This window comes from Tarenaya hassleriana, unplaced genomic scaffold, assembly GCF_000463585.1.
Source record: "Tarenaya hassleriana unplaced genomic scaffold, ASM46358v1 Cleome1, whole genome shotgun sequence".
In the NCBI taxonomy this organism is placed as follows: Eukaryota; Viridiplantae; Streptophyta; class Magnoliopsida; order Brassicales; family Cleomaceae; genus Tarenaya; species Tarenaya hassleriana.
The window spans coordinates 7,853,792-7,878,844 of record NW_010960187.1 but is presented as its reverse complement, the minus strand read 5'-3'; the positions used below and the strand labels follow the sequence as shown (position 1 = coordinate 7,878,844).

At 35.0% G+C, this 25,053-nt stretch overlaps 3 protein-coding genes across 4 annotated transcripts; 2 read left to right on the top strand and 1 right to left on the bottom strand.

The window, feature by feature from the left end:
* The first annotated feature begins 448 nt into the window (after positions 1-448).
* On the top strand, positions 449-6,632 carry LOC104818382 (SNARE-interacting protein KEULE). The gene is made up of 20 exons (XM_010547952.2): positions 449-691; positions 1,802-1,860; positions 1,975-2,056; positions 2,148-2,226; positions 2,337-2,387; positions 2,482-2,578; positions 2,706-2,738; positions 2,935-3,252; positions 3,396-3,479; positions 3,571-3,669; positions 3,757-3,833; positions 4,217-4,313; positions 4,587-4,712; positions 4,803-4,898; positions 4,989-5,108; positions 5,195-5,269; positions 5,462-5,658; positions 5,924-6,014; positions 6,184-6,273; positions 6,391-6,632. The coding sequence occupies exons 1-20, from the start codon at positions 619-621 to the stop codon at positions 6,442-6,444; spliced, it is 1,998 nt and encodes a 665-aa protein (XP_010546254.1). The 5' UTR covers positions 449-618; the 3' UTR covers positions 6,445-6,632.
* Positions 6,633-12,467: 5,835 nt separating this feature from the next.
* LOC104818366 lies at positions 12,468-16,389 on the bottom strand. Of its 2 annotated transcripts, none has more exons than XM_010547942.2 (2): positions 12,937-16,389; positions 12,468-12,759 (listed from the first exon to the last, which is right to left on the bottom strand). In XM_010547942.2, exon 1 carries the CDS (start codon positions 16,055-16,057, stop codon positions 13,661-13,663), a length of 2,397 nt encoding a protein of 798 aa, XP_010546244.1. In that variant the 5' UTR covers positions 16,058-16,389; the 3' UTR covers positions 12,468-12,759; positions 12,937-13,660. The 2 variants fall into 2 exon arrangements, with proteins under 2 accessions (XP_010546244.1, XP_010546236.1); XM_010547934.2 differs by having other exon boundaries at positions 12,468-13,063; positions 13,142-16,389.
* Positions 16,390-22,878: 6,489 nt separating this feature from the next.
* LOC104818359 (protein cornichon homolog 4) lies at positions 22,879-24,931 on the top strand. Its single transcript, XM_010547922.2, has 4 exons — positions 22,879-23,168; positions 24,075-24,256; positions 24,364-24,486; positions 24,580-24,931. The coding sequence occupies exons 1-4, from the start codon at positions 23,097-23,099 to the stop codon at positions 24,614-24,616; spliced, it is 414 nt and encodes a 137-aa protein (XP_010546224.1). The 5' UTR covers positions 22,879-23,096; the 3' UTR covers positions 24,617-24,931.
* Positions 24,932-25,053: the final 122 nt, after the last annotated feature.

The window sequence follows — 25,053 nt, the reverse complement described above, 5'->3', positions numbered from 1 at the left end:
ATAAAATTAATTTATAAAGAATGCATGTAAACCTATCCTACAAAAATAAATACATCCAATTACCAAAACAATAACTAGTCTGATACTTTAATGAATACAGTTTTCAAACATATATAAGTAAATTGGGTATTGGGTAATGATTTTTTGGATTATTTAAATAAATTGTAAACCATTAAAAAAATATCTCGAAAACTTTTGTTGTCTGAAGCAGCCGCCGCGACTCCAACGCCTGGGCAAATCGGTCATTTTTCGGGTCAACGCGTGATAAAAAAAAAAATCAAGCGACCGGGTCCAACATTGAAACGCCATTTTCCGGTTCAAACCGCCCGGTTCGAGTCAACACGTCACCGCTCATCCCTAACCCCACATCACATCACATACAAGAGGAACATAATTAATCAAATTATTTATGTAATTAATCAGATAATTTGGATACCGTCGACCAAAGCAAAAAGAACATTTCCTCCTTCGTCCTCTCTCTCTCTCTCTCTCTCTCTCTCTCTCTATAGTTTGATCAGTTCACGATCTCTGATCTCTCTCCCTGTCTGTATTTCTCTCTCCGGTCGATCTTTGTTCGATCCGTCGATCGGAAAATCGTGTCGGGCTATCTTAGCAGCCATGTCGTACTCCGACTCCGACTCTTCGTCTCAGGGTGTCGACTACAAGAATTTCCGACAGATTACACGTGACCGTGAGTTCTCCTTCTCTCCCCATCTCTTGGGCTGTTTGTGGTTCGTCTATTTTGGACTCTCGTTGATTTGAATTGACTTGTCATTTCCCGATTCCCTCGATCTGTCGCTGATTCCGAGGTTTGCGAAGTAGCGGTTTTAGTTTATCGTGTCTTTGGGATTTGATTATGGATATTAGGATTATTGCTGCGCGTGGATTGAGTTTTCTAGGGTTTTAATTGATGTGCCCAGCAAGGATAGATGAGTTCAAGAGCTATTAGATCAGTTGCTATTTTGCTTTGGCAACATTTTTGTGATGGAATGCTGGGAAAATCTGTTGATGGCTGTAATGATTTGGGCTCAGAAGTTATAATTAGAAGGTGAGGAGGATTTCGGACCAGTATGAGGATGGTGGATGATGTTCTGTGAATGGTTTATGGTAAGGGTGTATATACATGCAGGGAACATAGAGATAATTTGGATATGCTTACGAATGAATCCCATGGCTTCGTGACTGACTGTTGCTGTGTGATGGAGAAGTTGATGAGAGCTAGAGAGAGTCGGTAGATTTGATCAAATGTGAACTATGAAATAGGCATTTGGATCTTGACAAAAAAAAGAAGGGCATTTTGGGAGAGGAATGTGGAAACCCCTAAAATCTCATGATGGTGACGTTTCTGGGCTGCGTAACTATTGAAAATTGCCCAATCAGGCTTTTGTTAATTGTATATGCTAGTTATATGAAGTGTATAAGATTTGAGGGCAGTGTTTCAGGAGAGTAAGATCACTTAATAGGGAGCTTTTGCATTCAGCCTAGAATATTCTGAATTAAAAGTAATGGACTTTTTTTGTGACTATCGCCACTTTGTAGAGTAGCAATTTGGTGTTATAGTCTTGATAATGCGGTAGGAAGATCGGCCTTAAATGCTTTAAAGAACTATTTAAAGTATGATTCTTTATGGTTACCCTACAGAATATGGACTGCATAGTTACGTGTGGCACCATTGGGTTTTCTAGAACTCCCCGAGGCATTGACTGCATTTTGTTTCCTGACCTTAAGCTTTCTTCTGGGTTTTCACGAGACTTCATTTTCTAATCAATATGTTTTTTCATTCTGTACTTTTTTTCTCCAGGACTATTGTATGAGATGCTTAGGTCTGCTAAAACAGGGAGCTCGAAATCCACCTGGAAAGTATGTTTGGCTTGTATATAATTGTGAACTGTCTGCATATACCTTTTGTTACTTGTAGGTCAGATTTTTTTTGTCTGCTGAGCCTTATCTTGCCTGACGATTTATGGTGCGCAGGTGCTTATCATGGACAAGCTTACTGTCAAGATAATGTCGTATGCCTGCAAGATGGCGGATATCACTCAAGAAGGCGTTTCATGTGAGAATGAAATACTTTTGCAGCTTAGACTGTATATGTTTATTAGTTCTGGAGTAGGCTTTAATTGGCATCAACTATTATTTTTCTGCAGTGGTAGAAGACATATTTAGACGACGACAGCCTTTACCTTCCATGGATGCTATATACTTCATTCAACCAACGAAAGAGAAGTAAGATATTTTTGCCGTACAGTGTATTATTTTCCAGTGTGGTGTTCAAAACATATCACAATAGTTTCATTATTCTCTGGTTAAACATCTTATTATGTTGTTTTTGTCAGTGTTATCATGTTCTTGTCAGACATGTCCGGGAAATCACCACTGTACAAAAAGTAAGGCAAACATCTCCCCTTTGTTAAGGAATATGCAGAGCTAACCTGTTCTCTTCAAAATACTGATCTCCTTTTTCACCTTGCACTTGTGAAGGGCGTTTGTTTTCTTCAGCTCACCTGTTTCTAGAGATCTTGTCGCACATATTAAGAGAGATTCTAGTGTCTTACCTCGTATTGGGGCTTTGAGAGAGGTATATTTCATTAAATTAATATGTTCTCTTGGCCGATGACTGGCTCTCCTTAGATCTGTTACGTTACTCTCTGCTATTAAGTTGTAGCAATACCATTGCTAACCATTTATTGGTTGTCATCTTGCAGATGAATTTGGAGTATTTTGCCATTGATAGCCAGGTATCAATTTTAGGCTGGTATTATAAGGAAATTGGATATTTGGAATTGTGATCTCTATACTTGTATACTCTGAGAATGCTGATTAACCTGACATTGTATCTGAAGTGCAATGTTACCTGCATTAGTTAGTGGATGTTTCGATGATGTGAAAGATGGGGGTTCATAAGAAACATGAAATAACCACAACCCTGCACAGGGTTTTGTCACTGATAACGAGAGAGCTTTGGAGGAACTTTTTGGTGATGAGGAAACTACTCGAACAGGCGATGCATGCTTGAATGTGATGGCTAGTCGAATTGCTACAGTCTTTGCCTCCTTGCGGGAATTTCCATCAGTACGCTACAGAGCAGCAAAGTCACTTGATGCATCGACAATGACAACTTTCCGTGATTTAATTCCTACAAAGCTGGCAGCTGGCATCTGGAATTGTCTGGCAAAATATAAACAAACAATTGAAAATTTCCCCCCGACTGAGACGTGCGAGTTGCTCATCCTTGACAGATCTATAGACCAGGTTTAGAGCTGCTTTTTTACACTTCTTGAACCTTTCTTTTATTTTTATCAGTAAACAAGATATCCTTCAGATTATTATCGAAGACACAGTCCCCATATTTAAATTGGGTTTATGATTAAAAATCTTTGCTTTTCTATTTCTAGATTGCCCCTGTCATACATGAGTGGACGTATGATGCCATGTGCCATGATTTACTGAATATGGAAGGAAACAAGTATGTGCACGAGGTAAGTTCTAATCTATGCTCTATAGGTGCTTATGATTTTACAAGTTCCTCATGTACTGGATGCTCCATGTAAGTGTTCTTTTAGTTTTTAGGTTCCAAGCAAGACAGGTGGACAACCGGAGAAGAAAGATGTGCTTTTGGAGGAACATGATCCTATTTGGCTTGAACTTCGCCACGCACATATAGCAGATGTGAGTGTCTGATACATCGACCTTTATTTTGTTCTTTGGTATTTGGTAATGGAAAATGCGAATACCCTTGACCTGGGATCTCATCAGGCTAGTGAGAGGTTGCATGACAAGATGACTAATTTCTTATCGAAAAATAAAGCTGCTCAGATTCAACATGGTATGAGGTGAGTGCTATCATTCCTTGGTAAATTCTTATTATGGATTGATTGTATAGATACATATGATCTACTTCCCCTGAAATTTTCTTTAGGAGAGATCATTTGTGGATAGTGTTAATATTTCTATCCATATTTTATCCCCTTGTCAAATTTACTTCTTCATCATGTTTTGATATATATCTGCCATGATCTATGCCGGACACATATCCTTTTTTTAATGATTTTTTTTAAGAGAGTGTCTACTCTGGATGTTCTCTGCTTCCATGTTTTATACCAAATAGTGCTTGTTTGCTTTCCTTATTCTGCTGCTTGGTGATGGTGCAGGGTATGTGTCTGTTATTCACGTATCTTTATTATTCCGTTTTTTTTTTTCATTTTTGTGTGGGTAGAGATGCTGGTGAGCTTTCCACAAGGGATTTGCAAAAGATGGTTCAAGCATTGCCACAGTATAGTGAACAAATTGACAAGCTCTCTCTCCATGTAGAGGTTAGTTTCATAGTTATGTGCTGTGATTCAGAATCTTTACTGGTTGTGTGCCCCTCCTAGCTTCCACATGCTGCTCTGCCATGTTATTTCCGTAATCCTTCCTATTGCCATCTACAAGTGATGGTGAACATAATCATTGGTTGTAATGTGCACGATCTTCTTAGCATACGTTGGAAATGGTCTCAGCATAACATATTTTATATTTTCAGAGTTCTCGCTTCTGTTCTTTTCCCTTCCATATTCAAATTTTCTTACAATTTTTTGTTGGTGCAGATTGCTAGGAAAATCAACGACCTCATCAGAGAGCAGGGGCTCCGGGAACTTGGACAACTTCAACAAGACCTTGTTTTTGGTGATGCTGGAATGAAGGATGTAATTAAATATTTGAGTACAAAAGAGGTCGATATCTAGTTTATAGTGGTTGATTTACTTTATTTTTCTTGAAAATATTCCCCTGATGAGCTTAAAATGTTTCGAAATTATGTACAGGATGCAAGCCGTGAAAATAAGTTACGCTTGTTGATGATTCTTGCAACAATTTACCCTGAGAAATTTGAGGGTGAAAAGGGTCAAAATCTGATGAAGGTAATTGGAATTTATTAGTTTATTTAATGCAAATGCATCTTTTTTCTATTCTCATGCACTAAGCCAAATGCTTATTGCTTCTGTTTGTAGTTGGCGAAACTATCAGCCGATGACATGACTGCTGTAAATAATATGAGATTACTTGGTTCAGCTGTGGACACCAAAAAGAACTCCACGGGAACTTTCACTCTGAAGTTTGATCTTCACAAGGTACAAGATCCCCTTCCTGAAAATTTCATCTGTATCTTGGATTGGAATATGTGCATCTTCATTAGATTCTCTGATAATGATGGCAGAAGAAAAAAGCTGCTAGGAAAGAGCGCCACGAAGAAGAAACATGGCAATTGTCTCGTTTTTATCCCATGATAGAGGTACTGTAGCATCCATGTTAAAGCATGCTGTTTGTCCTCTAATTTAACTTGCACTCTGTGTGGGATATTGCCATGCAAGTATAGTAATCTGAATATGTTTCAGCCGAGGAGTAGCTTCTTCAGTCGTTTTACCATTGTAATGGGTTCATGCTTTGGTTGAGATATGAGTGTTTTCATGCCTTGAACTGGCAGGAACTCGTCGAGAAACTTGGCAAAGGAGAATTACCAAAGGAGGATTATCCATGCATGAACGACCCGAGCCCTAGTTTCCACGGGACAACATCTCATTCGTCATCAGTAAGTACTCCAGGTCAAGTTGCTCAATCCATGAGATCGAGACGGACACCCACATGGGCTAAGCCTCGGAGTTCAGATGATGGGTATTCAAGGTATGTCTCTTTACTTTTAGGCGGTAATGGGAATATCTTTTCAACAACCCACTGTATGTATACACCTAGACACATGGATTGTCTTCGTCAATCTTAATTAATCATTCTCCAAGTCATTTTAACAAAGTTATTGAAGTGTAAATGCAGCTTAAAGTGCTGAATCTCATTGTTCCTTCTAATACCGACCGACTTCTTGCTCAGAAACCATTTGAAAACAGTTGGAAACTGAACTCTTATTGTTTCAACTTTCTTTCCCTCTTAATAGTGATTCGGTACTGAGACACGCATCAAGCGACTTCAAGAAGATGGGTCAGCGGATATTTGTGTTCATAGTCGGTGGAGCCACCAGATCAGAGGTAAGAAGCTTGCTAAAAGTAATTTTCATTGGGAATAATAATAGTCCTTGGATATATGTAAAATGTCCATACAAACTGAATCAAACCGTATAAACCTTCCTTTTGATATCTATAAACCAAATCGCGATTCTAGTTAGGATCTAATCTGTTGTGAAATCATGATTTTCAGCTAAGGATCTGTCACAAGCTGACCGGAAAACTGAGGAGAGAGGTAATTCTCGGGTCATCGAGCCTCGACGATCCACCGCAGTTCATCACCGTAAGTTTCTCAATTCTCGGAAAAATTGAAAGAAACTTCAGTTTCAGTATCATATGCTTGCTTACAGAGATGCTAAGTTTCTTGTTTTCTATGGGTGGGTTTGCTGTATTTGTCCAGAAACTGAAGCTTCTGACGGCAAACGAGTTATCTCTGGACGATCTCCAAATTTGAGATGATGACCCGACAGAGTTTTACTTCTGTTTTGTAACCCAAAAAAAAAAAGTGTACCTTATTCTTTTTGTCGGCTATTGTAAAAAAAAAAAAAGGAAGCTAATTCACCTTCTGTAAAACGCATATAATTGGCTTCGTAATCGGACAATTCATCTATAGATTTGGATATTCCTTTTTTGGTAATGTAATTGAATTTTGAATTACCAATTGGTTACTTTTTCTATCTTGGGAATATTATGTATGCTATTTTTTTTAGGGGTAATCGCATAAAAATATCCGAATTTTTACAAAAATTCTAAATAAATATCCGAACTATAAAATTGTCATATAAATATCTAAATTTTTCACAACTCTCATATAAATATCTAGATTTTTAAATTTTTTTCAAATCAAACACGCGTGTTGAGTCAGCAAAAAACTACTGACTCAACAAAAAAAAAATATTATTAAATCTCCAAATATTCATCTAAATGTATTTAAATTAATATATGCATATAAATTCACACATATATATATAAATATATATCATTCCTCCTCAACGATATTATAAATAGAAAGATAGATTTGCTATAATTAAATTGTATCATTCCTCGTCAACGGTGACTCGAACATGTTATTCTCTTTTATTTTGCAATCATTTGATTCAACAATAAAATTATTGGAGAGACACTTCTCATATATATATTTTTTATAACATTACAAAGAAAGAAGTTACATTTACTTGGTGTGCAAGTATTTTCATTTGAAAAAAAAATAATTAGTCTCCCTAATATTGCGAGTTTAGGTTAAAAGTTAATATAATAAGAATTTTGGTCGCTAAACGCACCTTGTCTCCACTCCGAAAAATCGAACTACACGATCGGTTAGATGCGTGGAAAAAGACATCGGTGCCTAAAAGGCGCGCCATTTTTTTGTCATGTCCCATTTGGGCCTAAATATGTAACCCAAGTAAGACATGGGCCTTACACAGCAAAACCCAATCATGGAAAGGAGTTCACGCGCTAGTGTAGCGCTTGGAACCCACGCCATGAAAATTTAGGCCCATGAAAAATATTAGGTCCAACAAAGTTATTAATCTCTTCAAAACAAAAAATTTATTAGAACCCAAAGTTTCTATAGTTACAAAATTTTTTATTTTTAGAGAAAAATCCCCAACTCCCATGTTTTAAATTAAACCATATTATTACACTTCCAAATCATTAAATAGATTAATCCTTTAAAAGTATATAATTTTTAAATTAAAGTACAATATTAATATGATAAACACAAATTCAAATGTGCCAAACTATATTTAATATTCAAATTATTTGTATTATATATTTAATACTTACACTCTTTTTAAGGTTTTTAACATTTCAGTTTTTTAAACTACATTTTAATACTTAAACTTTATCTTAATATACCATGCAAAAGAGTGCTAGAAATTATATAAAAGGATAACATGGCATCGCAAACAAAAAACTTGAATATATTAAAATGATAGTGATGTGTTAAAATAAATCATAACATTCTTCGTATTTGCATATGAAAATTTCTGATACGATCTTAATAATAAACTAATTCCAAAAAAGTAATATCGTATATACCTTTCTTGAAAATTTACCAATAAAAAACTAAATATTAAAACAAACTAATAAAATCATATATTGTCATATACAAAAAAATAAACATCAAAATATAAGAAATTAAAATATATTTAGACATTAAAGTGATGTTTTTATCCATTAATCTGAAAACCATAAAATTAGCTATGACTATACCACTTAGGAGGCTATATTTTCAAGAACAATATGATAGTGGTTGGAGTTTCTGTCTCTTCAACTAAGCCACATGGTCTTAGAACTATTGCCACCGAACTCTATTTTATTTTATTTTTCTCTAATTTTCTTTAACATTTTTTATATTAGTTTCCACGGAATTTACTTGAAAAATAAATAAATTAATTGGATTATACATGCAATTACATGCTACGGTATACCTAATTCAAGCTCATGTAATTAAACGTTACCTTTTGATGTTACATATATAGAAGTGACCGTAACATTGCTAAAGAAATTATATAATTGCAGATTCTATTCAAAATAATAACGAATCATATTCAAAACAATAACAAACTTTTATTTTATCATTTATGAATTGGAGAATCTAATAAGTACATAAAATGTCTTTATTGACCTAGTGTTGGCCCATTATTACATTCTTCATATCGATGGAAACTATAGAAGAAATTATTCATTCACATGCTCTAGAAGACGATCTAGGGTTTACTTAATACCACTCGAAGTCATAATTGGAAATAGACATCCTCTTTTTATCATTACGCTTTTTTATTCATTTCATATCAATTCTACCATGAGTAGTAGTAGCAATAATAATTTCTCTTTACAAATATTATATTTTAATATATATTCCCCAATATTATAGCTATGAAATTACTAATCAAGGCATGATATTATATCCCACGGCTCTCGCACTCATTATATTCAGTCACAACGTGCTACTTATATTAAATACGAAAATTTTACCAATTTAATTTTTTTTACACATGATCCGAACCAATAAAGAATTTGATATGTAACAGTAACACATTTAATTGCTAAAATATTTTATTAGTGATATATATATTCATAGTTGTCCGTTCTTTATTCATTTAATAGGCCATCTAATTGAAAATTCATCTGATAAGAGGTTTGTAAGCAACCATAGAATTTATCTCAAGTTGTTACTTGTTAGTAGCTAATTATGTATATAGAGCCCGTCATACAAAAAAATATTACAATTTGTCTCTCTCTCTCTCTATATATGTATATATTAAGGTATGTATCTATTGAAATTATAGAATCAAAATATGATGGTGACAATTTTTTTTATAAGTATTGATCAAAACGACGAAAATAAATTCTTATCCAAATTCTCCGGGAAAAGAAAATACTTTAATGAAATCAAAATCACAATTAATCAAATAGTAAACCAAACAAAAGAGTATATAAACACAAGCTTTCAAACTATAACATCAAACAAATTATTTTATTGCAAAAAATATTATAAGAAATATCAAACAAATAAACGAACTAATTTAGTTTTTACGTTCTATTATATACCGTTGCAAATATCATATAATATGTTTTTAAAATTTCACAGGAATACGATTCACATTTTGTAACGAAGAAGCAATCCAGTGAACCTAGAAAAGTACGACGTACCTACCGAATCTAATTTATTGGATTCGGTAACAGTAATTAAAGGTATTTGGCCCAAGCTTTTTATACAAAACGAAATAATTAAAATTATAACCTTTTCGACCGAAATAACCACTTTGACCTTAGCTTATACGATATAAAGGCTCGAAAATTAAGGGTACTGTGGTCTTTTAACAATCTATGTCGACAAGGTGGGATCTTTTCTTTCCCCTTCGATAAAAACATTTGGTGTACTGTTTTTGACCCTTTGGCGCTCACTCGTACGTCTAATGCAGCTGCACAAAATTATTGTCTTATACATATATCAAATATTATTTACTTTTTTTAAAATAAAAAAGCAGCCATGACTTTTTCCTATTTGTTAATTATTGCAAGAATAATCCCATTTAAATTTTTTTTTCAACTAATATATATGTCTTCTTCTTGGATTTGTCCTTTCCGGAATCATTATATATATATATATATACATGGCATCATAAAATCAATTAACCTAGTTTCATTTTGCTGATATGTCCTCAATCATAGTATTGTAACTATAACAATTAGTTGATTTTATCAAAAAAAGCTATAACAATTAATTGTAATGATTATTTTGAGGCTATTTATTATACGTCACTTCAGTGTGTGGCTATCATTCGGTATGTCAAGTTTTACAACTAGTTTAGTTGAAATATGTTACCAAAAAAAAAATTGCAAGTGATCCTCCCTCACGTGGCATGCACGTGAGTAATCAATATATACACCATATATGATTTTCTTATTTATATTAGTTATAAGTAGGAGTGTATGGCAATGGCATGACAGATGTTGAATATTGAAATTCTCATTAACGCCGAAAACGTAGTATGTGAATCTATACGTCTACTTGGCCATGACTTGGCATGCATTCGCCGATTTTATTATATGTTTCTCGAACGAGATTCTCTGATGACGTCACTCCGGGAAACTATCGCGTCATTAATACCGGCGATTTACCAAGAAGATTCCAGTCAAACGAGGTAGTTTGACCGCACGTGCCAGAAGACACGAGGAAAAGACAAAATACTTTGTCAGTCTAACGACGTCGTATCAGTGGCAATTTCTGTGCCCCGAGGAGATATTATCAGGTGCACCATGAGTAACGAGCTTTCGGTACATTGCATAATGGTCTAATGACACGTGTCGAGAAGAGCAGGATTTAAACGGTCGTGATTTTCTAAATCGAATGGCTCTGATGGGTGACTAATTTCTCTAGGCACGAGGAGCAATGATGTCAGAGCCGTTGATAACGACACGTGGCAAGATCATATCGTCTCAGCATTGCTGACTTTTATTTGGCTTAAAATGTATTTCTCTCGTCTTTTTTTAACACTTTTAACCCATTTTAAACCAAGCAAGTAGTTGTATTATAGAGAAATTATGCCTAAATAATTCGTCTTCCCTGACATATGAAAAATAAAATTATAAAAAACTATTAAACAAATAAATTTTCTTCTATAGATACACTAATTAAACAAAATTATATATAAATGTTCAGAATGTTAAATAAAAACAATTATTTAATGTATGAAGGTATAATGATGAGGAAGCATTGGGAGAGGACGAGATTCTCTGTGTATTAAAGAAAAGTGGGAGTGTCCTCTACCAAATCATTATAATTATTTCTTTATTTCAACTTTTTAACCATTTAACGCAAAAAAAAAAACTAAATAAACACCATAAAAAATAAATTAGAGACACATTTGGTGAGAAGTCAGCATTGCCGACAGCAAATTATGTCTCGCCACCAAAATACAAAATCAATAATTTACAACACCTTCTTTGAGGTTGTAATTATATATATGTATACGGATGTCAATGTGAGTGCATTTATTTTGCTTTTGTTTTTGTTTTTTATTTTTTTGCTGATTTTTATGCCTTGGATTTACAAAATAGGTAGAGTAATTATGAGAGCAAAAAGCTCCAATTCCTAATTTGAAGAGAGTGTTCTAATTTTATTTTTTTTAATAAAAATGATAACAACTTGATAGAATCTTAAGATTTTGTCTTCAAATCTGTAAACTCATGCATTCTCTCCCTTGGAGAATAAAAAGTAAATGTTACTGTATTTTCTAAAATGACACAAGGTGAAAAAGCCAATTGATTTTGATAAATCTATTTTTAAGTTTCAATTTTAATTTCCATATGATAATAAAACTTCAATGGAGGTGGGTGAGTGAATCTAATGCCCATCAAGTAGAAAGTTCAAAGGAAAAAAAGTGTATTTCCTTTTCTTTTTTTTTTAAATTTAAATTTTCTGTTTGTGGGGTATAATTATTGGTTTATACTTTTTGGGTTTTACCCCTTCTTTTGGCTAAGTTAAAATGAACCCCCATACAAAATAATAATAATAATAATAATAAACAAAATGATTCATGGAGGCATCATTTGAAGTACTCAAAACCTATTTTCTTCAATCAATAACCAAACATTACATTTGCAACATAAAATTAATGATCCATCACTCTTTTACTTAGCTTCCATATGATGAATGGACAATTATTGGTTTAAAGATTTCAAATACGACGTATATATATATACACACACACACACACATGTGTGTGTGGGTAATCTCACTTCAGCTGTTTGGTCAGCCCATTCGTGAAATCTTACCACAAAAAATTCTCAAAGTTTTCTTTGTACTGTTGATAAAGGCATGATTATGGAGCTTGCAAATTGCAAGAGACCAATTTAGCTTTTTGTACCATGTATTCATTGACTTTTCTACCATTTATATAACCCATTGGCGCATCAAAAAAAGATCTGTTTTTTCAGAATTTTACAAGTACAAAAGATGTGGGCAAATGAAAGATTTAACCTTTTTTTACCATTCACTAGAGTACCAAATCATGGGTGCAAAAAAAAAAAAACAAAAACAAAAACAAGAAGATATAACTTCTCAAAACACAAAGTTAAGAACTTTACAAGACTTCAACAAGGATCTTCTCCAATTGTCCCAATGAAACCTTTCTCTACCACAACTTGAACAAAGAAATTCGACCAACGATATAAAATCCAAACGATGATTTAGGGTTTAGGGTTTGGAGCTTGAAGCTGAAGATACCAAAGCTGTCTGATCTGTTTATGTCAGCATCATCTGTTGATTTTCATCTTTTTTTTAATAGAGAAGCAAGTAAAACCATCCAAGAAAACACAAAAGACAGCCATGATTTTGATGCAAGAACCTCTCCCCCACTTTTTTTCTCCTTTCATGGTGGGGATCCACATTTTCTCGAGAAAAAAAAAGGAACAAGATCGAAGAAAAAAAAAATACCCGGATTGATTGATGATAGATTGATAATCATAATCATGGTTGAAGTGAAAGTGAAACCAAAACCGGCTTCTTCTTCTTCCGCAACTCAAGGTCCCTGTCTGGATCATAAAAGTTTCTCCATCTTTCCCTGCATCAACAGACATTATCATGAAATGGAACCCATAGAAATGAAAAAAACAGATGCTGCAAGCCATGTATGGATTACCACATGCCATTAGAGAGGATGATCTTTTGATGCCATTGGAGGTTCCAACTCTGGCTCGGATCGGAGCTCGAAGATTAAGACAGGAGAGAAACCCGTTTCTGTAACAAATGATTCTTGAATACAAGCAAAAATAGAGAAGAAGAGTTTTACAATCTCTCTGCAGTTTCTGTAACAAATGGCCAGTCCAAGGGATAATTCCGAGCCTCTCTACAAACAAGAAAGATTGAATCTTTCTTCTATCTTTTCCACGAATCCAAACCGGCGAGAAAGACAGGCGAAATCGCCTCAAACTGTGATCGATATTGGCGAAGAAATACAAATACTCAATCACATATTGAAAGATATGCCCTCGCTTCCTCACCTCCTAAAGGAGGCAAGTACAAATTGAATAATATGATAATAGGTAGTAAGAAAGAAAGAAAGAAAGAAAAAGAATCCAAACAATCCTACAAAATGCAAGTTCTAAGTGAAAACACTAAGGTTAAGCCGGAGAGAAACTAATCCAAAAAACAAAAAATGTCACACTGAGGATGTATCGACAAGAACCTCATTTAGCACATCATCCTCGCCATTCGCCATGGCGAATAGCTCTGCATCCCTCTCCTCCTCGTTTGAGAAATCCCTCCTCTTGAATCTCGCATTTGCTGATACAAAAACCAGCTTTTGAGCTCTATCAATGGCTGCCGGTGACCGCCCGTGAGAATTAACCCATCTCAGGAGAGAGGAGTTACATTTGAACCCACAGGAAGTGGCATGGAGGAAAAGGAGCCTGACTGCAACTTTTCCCAATGACCTGAACTCACTTAGATGTGTTTCCCATACAAGTCTACTGCTTTGTTGGTTTGCTATTCTCATCTTTCCTGTAACCGGGTCTTGCTCCTTCATTTGGACCGCCCTTGCATAAACGGGATCAAGCCCTTCGGTTCTCCATTTCATTAATTCCATTAGAGCTACATGTGCTTCCTCTCTGGACACAAGCCTCGTTATCAACTTATCCACATCTTTCTCTTGTTCGGGTGTCAAGCATTTGAATGGAGGAAGATATTTCCCACTGCTGTCCCTTATCAAGTAAAGAGGGTCGAGTATGAATGCCGCAGCCCAAGCCGGGTGGTAATTCTTCTTGAATCTTCTCTCCACCAGTTTCTCGACATGCCCTTCTGCTACATTGAACTTTGAACACCAATCCTTTATCTTTGATCTTAGTTCATCCCAAAGCGGGAGGCATTGCCCTACCAGTGGCCTTTCCTCCTCTATTCTCCGAGCCATTTCTTTGACAAGTTTCACAAGCGAGTGAACAGCCTCGACCTCATTCCAAAACCCTACGTCTCCGACCATGTCCCTGAGCTCCCTAGTCATAGGATCCTCCATTGACACAAACTTACAAGTATCATCATGCATTACCAACTGAATTGCCCTAGCTGAACTCAACACATCCTCCAGAAGACTATGCAATGGCTCGACCAAACTAGAGCTGTTCCGTTCGTCGTAATAATAACAATGCAAAGGGACCGGAAGCATTCTAGATTCACCATGTTCTTGCAACTGATACTTACAAAGGGTGTTTCGGATTTGAGCCGTGTTGTTGATGAAGCCGACGAGTCTGAGGCAGTTTTGTGAGACCGATTTGAACAAAGGAAGCTCCTTGCTGAAATCTTTGATCAAACTGTTAAACCCTTGGAACTGACAAGAGAGATTCACCATCCATTGATGTTGATTCTCAAGATTTTTGAGTGCTTTAGCCTTAAACCTGTCCGAAACTATCCCGACACACCTGTGCGGTGAATTTCCACAAGTGCCCTTCACCGTCTCCCACAAGAGCTCCTCGGCGTAGTTGGACGGCACAGAGCCATTCACGAACACTGCTCTTCTGTACAAACTCGTCCCATTGGGCAAACTCACGATCAAATTCACCAGATTCTCGCCGAAGTTGACGAACTTCCATCCGCCGGAGGAGATTTGGAAGAACATGGCGTCTCGGATCCTGGTTTCTGCTTCAGCCTTAGATTCCTCGTACTTGACGTCCAATCTGCTTGTGGCGAAATCTCTCCTGGAGATGACTGGTAAACCGACTTGAGTCAGAAAAGATCTGAACTTGGGATGCTCGAGAGCCGACAGAGAAACCGAGCTGCAAGATTCGAAGACCCAATCAGCTAAAGAATCTAAGGCTGATTCTATCTGCGACTTGCTGAGAGACGGAGTGTGTGACGTCTTAGGACTCTTGAGCTTCTTCACGCTGTCTTCCAACATCGCTAAAGGACCCAAATCGTCTTTCCCGCCGGAGAGCATCAAATGCGGCTGCTGCGTCAGCAAACCCACCGGAGACGCCGAGTACTGAAACTCTCCGCCGCAGTAACGCGACGGGTCGACGACGGTGATCGGCGTCACGTGGTAAGACCCCCCACTTGAAGGAGGCATCGGCGAGGCCAAGGCGGTGGTGACGGCTGAGGAGCTGCGTTTCCGGTTCCGCCCTCCTCCTCCGTGGTGGTGGTGGTGGTGGTAATGATGCGGCGGAGGAGCGAGAGCGGCGGCTGAGGAGGAAGAAGGGGAGATGGAGGAGATGGGTTTGACTAAGGAGTTGTTGAAGTTGGGACAGGTGCCTCGCTTGAGGTGCTCGGAGGCGGTGCGAGAAGGATTCGAGGCGGAGAAAACGGCGTCGCATAAGGAGCACCGGAGCTTCACCGCCTTCGGCAGTCCGGTGTCGGTGTTGTGGACGAGGATTGGCTCGAGGTGCGTCCAATACCACGCGCCTTTTCCCTTCACTGCCTTTGTCCTCACCGTCATCAGACCTTCGTACCTCTTCTGCAGCGCTTTCGCCGTCAACTCATCCGCCGACAACCCCGCAGACGCCGCCGGAGGAGCCGGTTGCTGCTGCTGCGACGGCGGTGGAGTCGCCGCTGCAGTGTTCGTACTCGCCATTGCAGGAGAGCCAAATGATCCAAAATTCCAAACTTTTTCTTCTCGCAATGAGAAAAATCCGAACTTTTTCTGCGCTTTTTACAAGGGTTTAAGCACAGGCTGTTCTTGTGATTGCTCCTCCTAAAAAGAGATTCATACTCAGCCGGGGAAATCCGCCGGCGTCCGGAGATTCTCGTCACTCCGGCGACCCCGCATGGAGATCACAACACTCTCTCACTCTCCTTTCTTTCCCCAGGGAAAATTTCCCCTTCTTGCTGATCGGTTTGTGTTTAATCTGTCTGAGAGATTTCAAAGGAAGAAAGAGACAGCAGAGAGAGCGAGGAGAGAGAGAGGGTTGCGAAAAGAGAAGAAATAAGAGGGAGACAGAGTCCGGGAAGGTAAAACACACGCGCCGGACCCAAGCGTTTGATGGGAACAACGCGAGACCACAGTCCAATGTCGTACGAGAATAGACACATGGCATTGGCCGATACACTCTCTCGCCTCCTTCCCATTGGTGCGTCTCCCTCACGCGCTCTATGAGGCTTTCCCCTTTTTATTCTCTCTCCTCTCCTTTTTTTTAATTGATTTAATTTTTTTTCCCTCTTTATTAAATTTGCCTTTTCATGTCTCCTGCTTTTATAATTTTCCTCTCTCTCTCTCTCTCTCTCTCTCTCTCTCTCTCTCTAAGTGATTTGTTGGGTTCTTCTTGTGTGGAAGAGGTCTTCGTCTGTTTCCTCACTGATCACTCCCTTAATTGCCTTTAGATTTTTCTTTTATGGATATTGTTTAATATTTATCATTATTATATAGTATCAACCATTCTATGTGTTTGGTATCTTATAATTCGAATTGTTAACTAACCCATACAATTATTACATGCCGGAAATAATAACACAATTCAGAATTATTCATGGCATAAGCAAAGTATCTTGAGTAGATATTATTACTACATTTATATGCAATGCATTTGTGAACTATTATAACAAGCTATTAAATCTGACCTGCATTTTTTTTTATAATGTGCTTGTGTATGGATTTTGGATCTTCAAGAATCCAATATAAAATTTCTGATTTATTATTATCCTCATTATTATATATAACAATTTTGGTGAGTGGTGTTTCCATTTGTGACATGTTGTCTATGTGGGATATATTCAGAATGTGGGCGTAAAAGGGCAACCTTGGTATATAATTTTCTTTCAATATAGAGAGAGAGTGTGTTGTGTTGACCAAAAGGACAACCCCTTTCATAAAATATTTATTGTTTCCCAAAATTCAATATAAGGGTTAAAAAAATATTTATCTTGTTTTTATACTTTTACCGGTTTCTACTTTCTTGTTTAATTTGTGGGTTTTATTTAGATACCTTTATTTTTTTTTAAAAAAAATTGATTCATTGTTTGGGTGATTTTATCGTGAAGCTCATGGTAGGTAGCAATTAAATCATGAAAATACACCATCGGATGTGCATGCAATTTCTTTAACATTTAAACTATTTTCATCTAATTTATAATTGATCATTTAAATTATATTGGATCAGTTAAACGATCGAAATAGTAACAACATATTCTAAATATTTTTAAATAATTCACACCGCCCAAACTTTACTACTAAAATTATATTACAAACTTTTCACGAATATACTTTATTCACATGGTTATAGATAGATTTTCATTATTCACTATGTAAATAGGTCCACACAAATGAAATTATATCATGGTAATTTGGATGGGAATCAAATCCGCTAAGTATGTAATGTGTTCTATGAATTGGATTGGATAGAATTTATTTAAATAAACTTTTTTTTTATAAAAGTTACATCGTTGTGATATCGTTTAAATTGATTGTCTAATTTTGTTACGTTCACTACCATGCAAAATTTGGAATTTATTACAAATATAGGTTTACATGATTTATTAAAATTTATATAGAAATCCCGTCTTTTAAACTTAAATGTCAAGTTTCTCTATAAAAAAAATAATCAATACCATCAAACATTATTTACAAAAGATAAATATTATATATTATTTGGAGTATATGGGCTGTTTCCATCTTGAATTATTTATGAAACCTTTGATATCTACAATTATGCCATCGATCTTCCCTATTTTCTCTTATGTACTTTTTCCTAAATGAAAAAAAAAAATTAAGGGGCAATGAATTAATGATAAATGGTAATGATCGCTTTTTAAAACTAAAAAAGAATGGAAAAATACAAAAACAATACAATAATTAAAGTATTCAAGTGGTGAGTGAAGATTTAATTGGTCAATGTCTAAATGTCAATAACCACATGTCACAACTGTCTCCCACCTTCTGATGTATGCATGCTTATGAATATGATCCATATCTGCTGTAAATTTAAATTCATTTTTTATTATTATTATTATTTACATGCAAATTCAAACCTTTTTTATTATTTTACAGTAGCCCAATTCTTTTGAAAAAGGTGGATGGTCCAAATAAGTAGATATATTGGATAGTACATATAATCTCCCTCATGTATCATGTAATATAGGTTGTTACAAATTGGGTCATATGAATTAAAATTATTTTTGCTAATTAAAATTAATTAGTCTTATGGAACTATCTTTACAATTACATACAAAAAAAACTTTAGACAAAAAAACAATGGAAAGAGTTTGGATTATTTTTGTAATATAAAAAAAAGGTAGATCGTAATTTAAAAGAGTTACCTAGCTTTTATAATTTATAAGATAAGATGTAATTCTTAAATTACTATGATAGAAAAATTACCAATAAACAAATTCAGCACACTATGACTGCATGTGTGTATTGAATATAAACTATAAAGTGTGTGTGTATATAATTTTATTTTGTGAACTTGTCATTTTCGGGGAATATAAATGTTTACAAGGATATTTGACAATTAGTCTATTTGTTCCTCGGACATATTCTGTCTCTCTAATGCAACACATTTTTGCTAAACCCACGAAGAAAAAACTCTAAATATTTGTAATCAAGAGTTTAATTCTGTCAGTAACTTTACATTATAGTTTGGTTACAATTATTTCTGAAAACATTTTATTAGTCAAATCTACCCTACATGTACGGAATTAATAATATACAATCCTGGCCAAATTAAATACAGTGTAATGTAGGGACAATTATTAATTCCATTTTTATATGATTTGCATATTAATTCGGGCATAACTCTGATATAATATTAGATTTAATTATATAAGTATATCAAATGTGCCTAGACTAGTTGATCAAGATATATAAAAGTTCAGAACTTTTTTATATTAGATAACAATGGAAATTAATAACTACATTAATAGAATATACAAAAAGATTCAATAAACGAATGTGTAGTGTGCATCTTGTCTCATTAATGTCGAATATTTATATCTTATCTTAAGACCAATGCGAATACGTGTAAGGTATCAGAAAATGATTCATGCATGTAATTGTTACATATTCGAAATAATTAAATCGTTGAATATAACTTTTAATTTGTATCACAGACTTATTCACATTTGGTTGTATGGTTCATGTTCGTGAGATGTGGTTTGTGATGATGGAAATTAGATCAAAATGAATAGCACTCAGAATTCCGGTATAACTGAATTTAATCTCAATTATTTATATTAATTCATATAAAATCAGTAAAAAAAAAATATTATGTTGTGTATCAATTTCAATAAAATCAAACTCATTTCATATATTTTTCATCATATTATTTGTATCAGATATTTAAAAAATTTCTATCTGGATACATGAGAGTTCACTGAATATGATAGTTGTATATTAAATAATATATTAGTTTTGTTTAGTTATTTCCACTAAACGTATAATCACAGCCGAATTCTCTTTCGTCCATTTCATAATATTTATGTTTTAGACAATTTTGTGTGTTATTAAACGGTAGTTATTTTAGGTTTTCTAGATAAAATTTTAAAATAATTACTAATTTTATTTTTAATAAAAAATTATCAAATTCCAATAGATTATTAACGATAACATCATTTTTTGTATTAATAAAAGGGTATATATGATTTTTTTTGTTTTAAAAAAAATGTAAAAAAGCTAAAACGTCAAATTCGTGAGACGGAGTAACCAACAAATCTTCTACTAAACCCTAAGTGTTAATTCGCTGGGCAAATGCATTTGTCAACTCGATAACCGATCAATTTGGATCATATGCTTATGTTTAATATATATATATATATATATATATATATATTATATCGTTAACACAATGACGTTGCATTGTTAGATACGATCTGTCTAAAACCACAAACCAAGAAATGGGTTGAGAAAGCCAAATCGGGGCCCGTGGGTTTTTATACGGTACACAAATCTAAAAATATTATTAATGACATTGACCAAAATAATTATCCCCGCCTTAAACCGGAGCATTATATCAAAAATACTTTTAATTTGTTATTTCTACTTCAAGACCTACCCTTGTGACCATGTGACCAATGTAACCGAAATATAGTGTGGTCATATATTGATCCCATTGTTCGTATATTAAATTTATGATGTTTTAATCAAATGATTAGTAAAATATACAAGGTATGAACATAATGAATTTGTGTGATCACCATAAATTTAACGTTATAATCGATAAAATCAAAATGTGACCACACTATATTTCGGTCATATTGGTCACATGGTTACAAAAGTAGGTCTTGAAGTAGAAATAACAAATTAAAAGTATTTTTGATATAATAACTCTTAAACCTAAACGTATTTTTACGTTTTAATTTTCTCGTATAATACATATAAATCGAACCTATGTGTGTATGTATGTATGCATGGGCGGATCCATTTACAAGGGAATGGGATCACTTGTCCCCACTTTTTAATTAAAAATGTTTAATTCTTTTAATGAAATTTATAAAATTTTAATTAAAATTGTTAAATACCACCATAATAAAAGTAAATCTATCCTTACTATTGTCCCCACTTGTAAATTTTTTAGATCCGTGGCTATATATATGTATGTATGTATTTATGTATCATAGATGGATTGGAGTTGTCTTCACTGTGAAATAAAGGAGAAAAAAAAAAAAAGGAATTGTCTCACGTGTGAGAATTCTTGTTTTTTTTTCTATTGGTCCCCCACACGTGTCAATTATTGTTCTTTCTACTTAAAACTTTTCTTTTAATAAATTGCTCATGATATCCATGTCAAGCCATACACACATATTTATAACATGCATCATTTATTCAAATCGATATGAAAGTTAAATCTGTCACGGATTTATATATTAATCTTCTAACATTAATTAGAAATTATTTAGGTCTAAATGATATTAGTGAATACCTATAAAAAAATCTAGAGGTACCGTTTTATAAAATAAATATTAAAATATATTGTTGTTGGTCTGAATGAATTACATAGTCAAGAGTCCCATCATAGGGTATGGTTAGTTATATTGGCACATAAAAAGTTTCTCATGAGACAATTTTAAATTTACAATTGAATGTGCAATAACAATAATAATTATAGAAAATATATTGATACAATTTTATTAAAAAGTCGCTATTTATCTCGTAACAATTTTGAGCATGTACAATTATGCATATTTTGGATTATACAAGGATGAAATAAACTAGACTAGATTTTTAATAAAAGAAGTTGTAAGATTAATGATTAGATAGCCAAAAAAATTATGCTCTTTTATCATATTTAAATTGATAATTATGGTGCCAATTGCTTCAATTACAAGCTTGTATTAGAGTTTCCTGTGTCAACCACTCCACTACATTGGGTTTAGAGCAGCTCAATACCAAAAATATAAAATAAAAAAAGTAAAATACCACTTTTTAAATTTACAAGTAAAATGAACCAATAATCTAAGAAATTATTTTAATAATAATAATAATAATGGGAATAATAATAATAATATTATTAACTCTGATTATTTATACGGCAGAACATAAACACTGTAACTAGTAGTAACTACATCTGTTCCTTGTAATTTCCAGCTATTCCTGTATTATTGTTTTATTTAAAATTTGTTAAATAACACGTGTTATTGGCCCTTGATTACCGCTATGATTAGTGCCACGTGTACGGTATCATCAACCGTATACGTGCAGAAATGTAACATATTATATTGATGCCTTGTCATGTTTATTTTATTTTATTTACGTTGTAATGAAAAAGGATGAACCAATTGATATGGAACACGAGGAAAGCTGCTGGCTTTTTTTTATCGATCACATGATTGGAATTGTGGGTCCTACATTTTGGGGGAAATAAACACAAAATGTCTTTTTATATATATATATATATATATATTTTTCCATAGATATGTATTTGGGCTTCATTGTCGGCACATAGTTCTATTTGTTATCCATTATATGGGCCATGATATATATTTTATAGTCCAGCCCATTATATTGTGTGAAAAAAATTTCACTTGAGTATTAAAAAGATTTTCACGATCATGCGTGATATATATGTATATATATATATATGTATATATCAAAGCCAATATAATAAAACAAATTTGGAGCTCAATTTATTTAATAAGTGGAGATTTTGAAACAATACAATGCATCAGTTCGTACATAATGCATATGAAATGTGAATGTTTTAATCGGTTAGTATAATTTGTAATACACTCGTAATTTTTTTTTAATCCGGGTTATGGGGCATATAGACAAGGGATAAGCAATTAAATAATACGTAAAGATTAAAAAAAATACGTAAAGATTAATGGCATCATTTTTTTAATCCGGGTTATGGAGGATGAAATTCGGTTTATTAAACCAGGAAAGAGATTTACTCAAAACCGGGACACGTGTCAAATGGAAAACCCGAAAGGCTCGCGCTTTTACGACAGCTCTCCGATCAGAATCTGAAACATGATGGAAGCCGAACTGAACACTTCAAGAATCCGACCGCGAACCCTACCCTCTCTGTGGTCTCTCTCTCTCTCTCTCTCTCTCTCTCTCTCTCTCTCTCTCTAAGTTTTCATGTTAGTTCCTAGAGGAGCTTGACGGACGAAGAAACCGATTCGGCGGAGAGAAAAGAATCTGATAGATCCGAGGTAATTTCCTGAGCGTCAGGAAGAGCATGGGAGATGTCTGGACATGGCTGATTTCCTTCTTCTTCCTCATCGCCCTTGTCGGAATCATCGTTTACCAGGTTCGATCCGATTCTCACTCCGACCGAAACCCTAAAAATGTGTAAACTTCATCGAATTTGCTTGTTTGGATAACCCGGTTTCCTCCATCTCTTCTGGAGTAAGCACCTTGTTCGTGGTCTGCAGTAATCTAGGCTGGTCGGCGAATGAACAATGTCGTCGGAACCCCTTTCTTAGATTGTAATTTCTGATTGAAATGAGAAGCGGGTTTTCCATTCTTCGCACTTATAGTTGTTTTTGTAAGAAACGGTTTAAGCATTGAGTTCTTTGGAGTGTGATGAATCAATGGAATAACTCTGAGACTCAAATGGCAACAAATTTTGAGCCCATGAGTTTGATTCTTACACAGTTTCATGGGTTTAGTATAACGTTTACGAATCTGTTAGTTCCTTAAACAGTGTCATGTTCTCATACTAGTTTGGTAAGAAAATTAGTTGGCACCTTCATGTTTCTTCTGGTTTTGGATTGAGGTGCGTATAATTCTTGAGAGTTCACTTGCTAGATACATGGTCCTATCGTGTATACGCACGCACACAGAAAGAGCACGACAGAGTTTCAGATTGATCAGACACATGGAGTTCAACTAAGTAGTAGGCAGTTGATTCCTTATTAAGGTTTGTTAGGGGATTAGAATCATTAACAAGATTTTTTATTTTTTTTCTGAATTCATATTCATAGGTCTGTTTTTATTGGTTTGTTTCTGATTGTGATATGTGGAACTGAAAGTCATTATTGATTGGTTCCTTATCACGGCGATACTGGTCAGAATGAGATGAAGTTTTGGCTCAAAGAGTACGGTTTTAGGAGACAGATCCGTCAAAGAGGCATTTACTTCATGTTCTCTACCGAAGTTGCAGATTCCCGTCACGTTTTAACTAACTATATATGGGAAATAATTTTCTTGGCAGCTTGTTTGCTTAGCTGATCTCGAGTTTGATTACATCAACCCTTACGACTCTGCCTCGAGAATAAACTTTGTGGTTTTACCGGAATTCATTCTTCAAGGCACTCTATGCTTCTACTACCTCGTGACCGGACACTGGTTAATGACCCTCTTTTGTCTACCCTATCTCTTCTACGATTACCAACTGTGAGTTATATCGATCATCTCATCGTCTTTGTTCCAAACATGTGATGTTATTGTCTCTCTATGTCTCTGAACCCTTTTTTCCCCTTGTTTTTGTGTTTTGATGCCAGTTACTCAAAAGGACAGCACTTGATAGACGTGACCGAGATCTTCAACTTGCTTAACCGGGAAAAGAAGAAACGGCTGTTCAAACTCGGTTACATAATCCTCATCCTATTCCTCACCATATTTTGGTAAAAAATGGTTCCGACCCTTCAAAACAATCTCTCTAGCCGAACTTTTTTCTTGATCACATGCTGAAATTCAGTTTACTACTTTTTTTGTAGGATGATATACTCGGCCCTGGATGATTATGACGACTAAGGCGACACGGTTTAACCTTCCCGGGTTTTATCCTCTCTGGTTAACTGATGCTGCCCTCAAAGATACACTGCCATGGTGGTAAAAATGATTCGGTTTTCGCAAATGTTGTAACCGATGTTTGCGTAATCAGTGCCAGAAGAGATCTGTAACTTCTGGGTCAGATTTAAACTTTTAGGAGGTTAAGATCATTGTGGTGAAACATTGAGATAAACCTCTGTAACTTGTCCCAATTGTTTGTCTGTTTAGTTGTTTTGGGTCCAGATTAACTTAAACCCCATTGAAATATGAAGGATTGTTGCTGGAAGCCTGGAAATATACTCATCCTTCAGTTCTTGAACCGGTGTCCGGTTCTCTTCATAACCGGGTTGGCTTATACCGGTTTTATTCGGTTATGTCGGGTTGTTTGGGACCGTGGGTTTTTCAAAGCACAAGAGGAG

Bases quoted from the DNA above. Each gene is read 5' to 3' on its own strand.
- LOC104818359 (XM_010547922.2), top strand. From the start codon at position 23,097: ATGGGAGATGTCTGGACATGGCTGATTTCCTTCTTCTTCCTCATCGCC. The intron at 23,169-24,074 runs GTTCGATCCGAT...TTTTCTTGGCAG, and splicing joins TCGGAATCATCGTTTACCAG to CTTGTTTGCTTAGCTGATCT. The intron at 24,257-24,363 runs GTGAGTTATATC...TTTTGATGCCAG, and splicing joins CTCTTCTACGATTACCAACT to TTACTCAAAAGGACAGCACT.
- LOC104818382 (XM_010547952.2), top strand. From the start codon at position 619: ATGTCGTACTCCGACTCCGACTCTTCGTCTCAGGGTGTCGACTACAAG. The intron at 2,057-2,147 runs GTGAGAATGAAA...ATTTTTCTGCAG, and splicing joins CACTCAAGAAGGCGTTTCAT to TGGTAGAAGACATATTTAGA. The intron at 3,480-3,570 runs GTAAGTTCTAAT...TTTAGTTTTTAG, and splicing joins GAAACAAGTATGTGCACGAG to GTTCCAAGCAAGACAGGTGG.
- LOC104818366 (XM_010547942.2), bottom strand. From the start codon at position 16,057: ATGGCGAGTACGAACACTGCAGCGGCGACTCCACCGCCGTCGCAGCAG.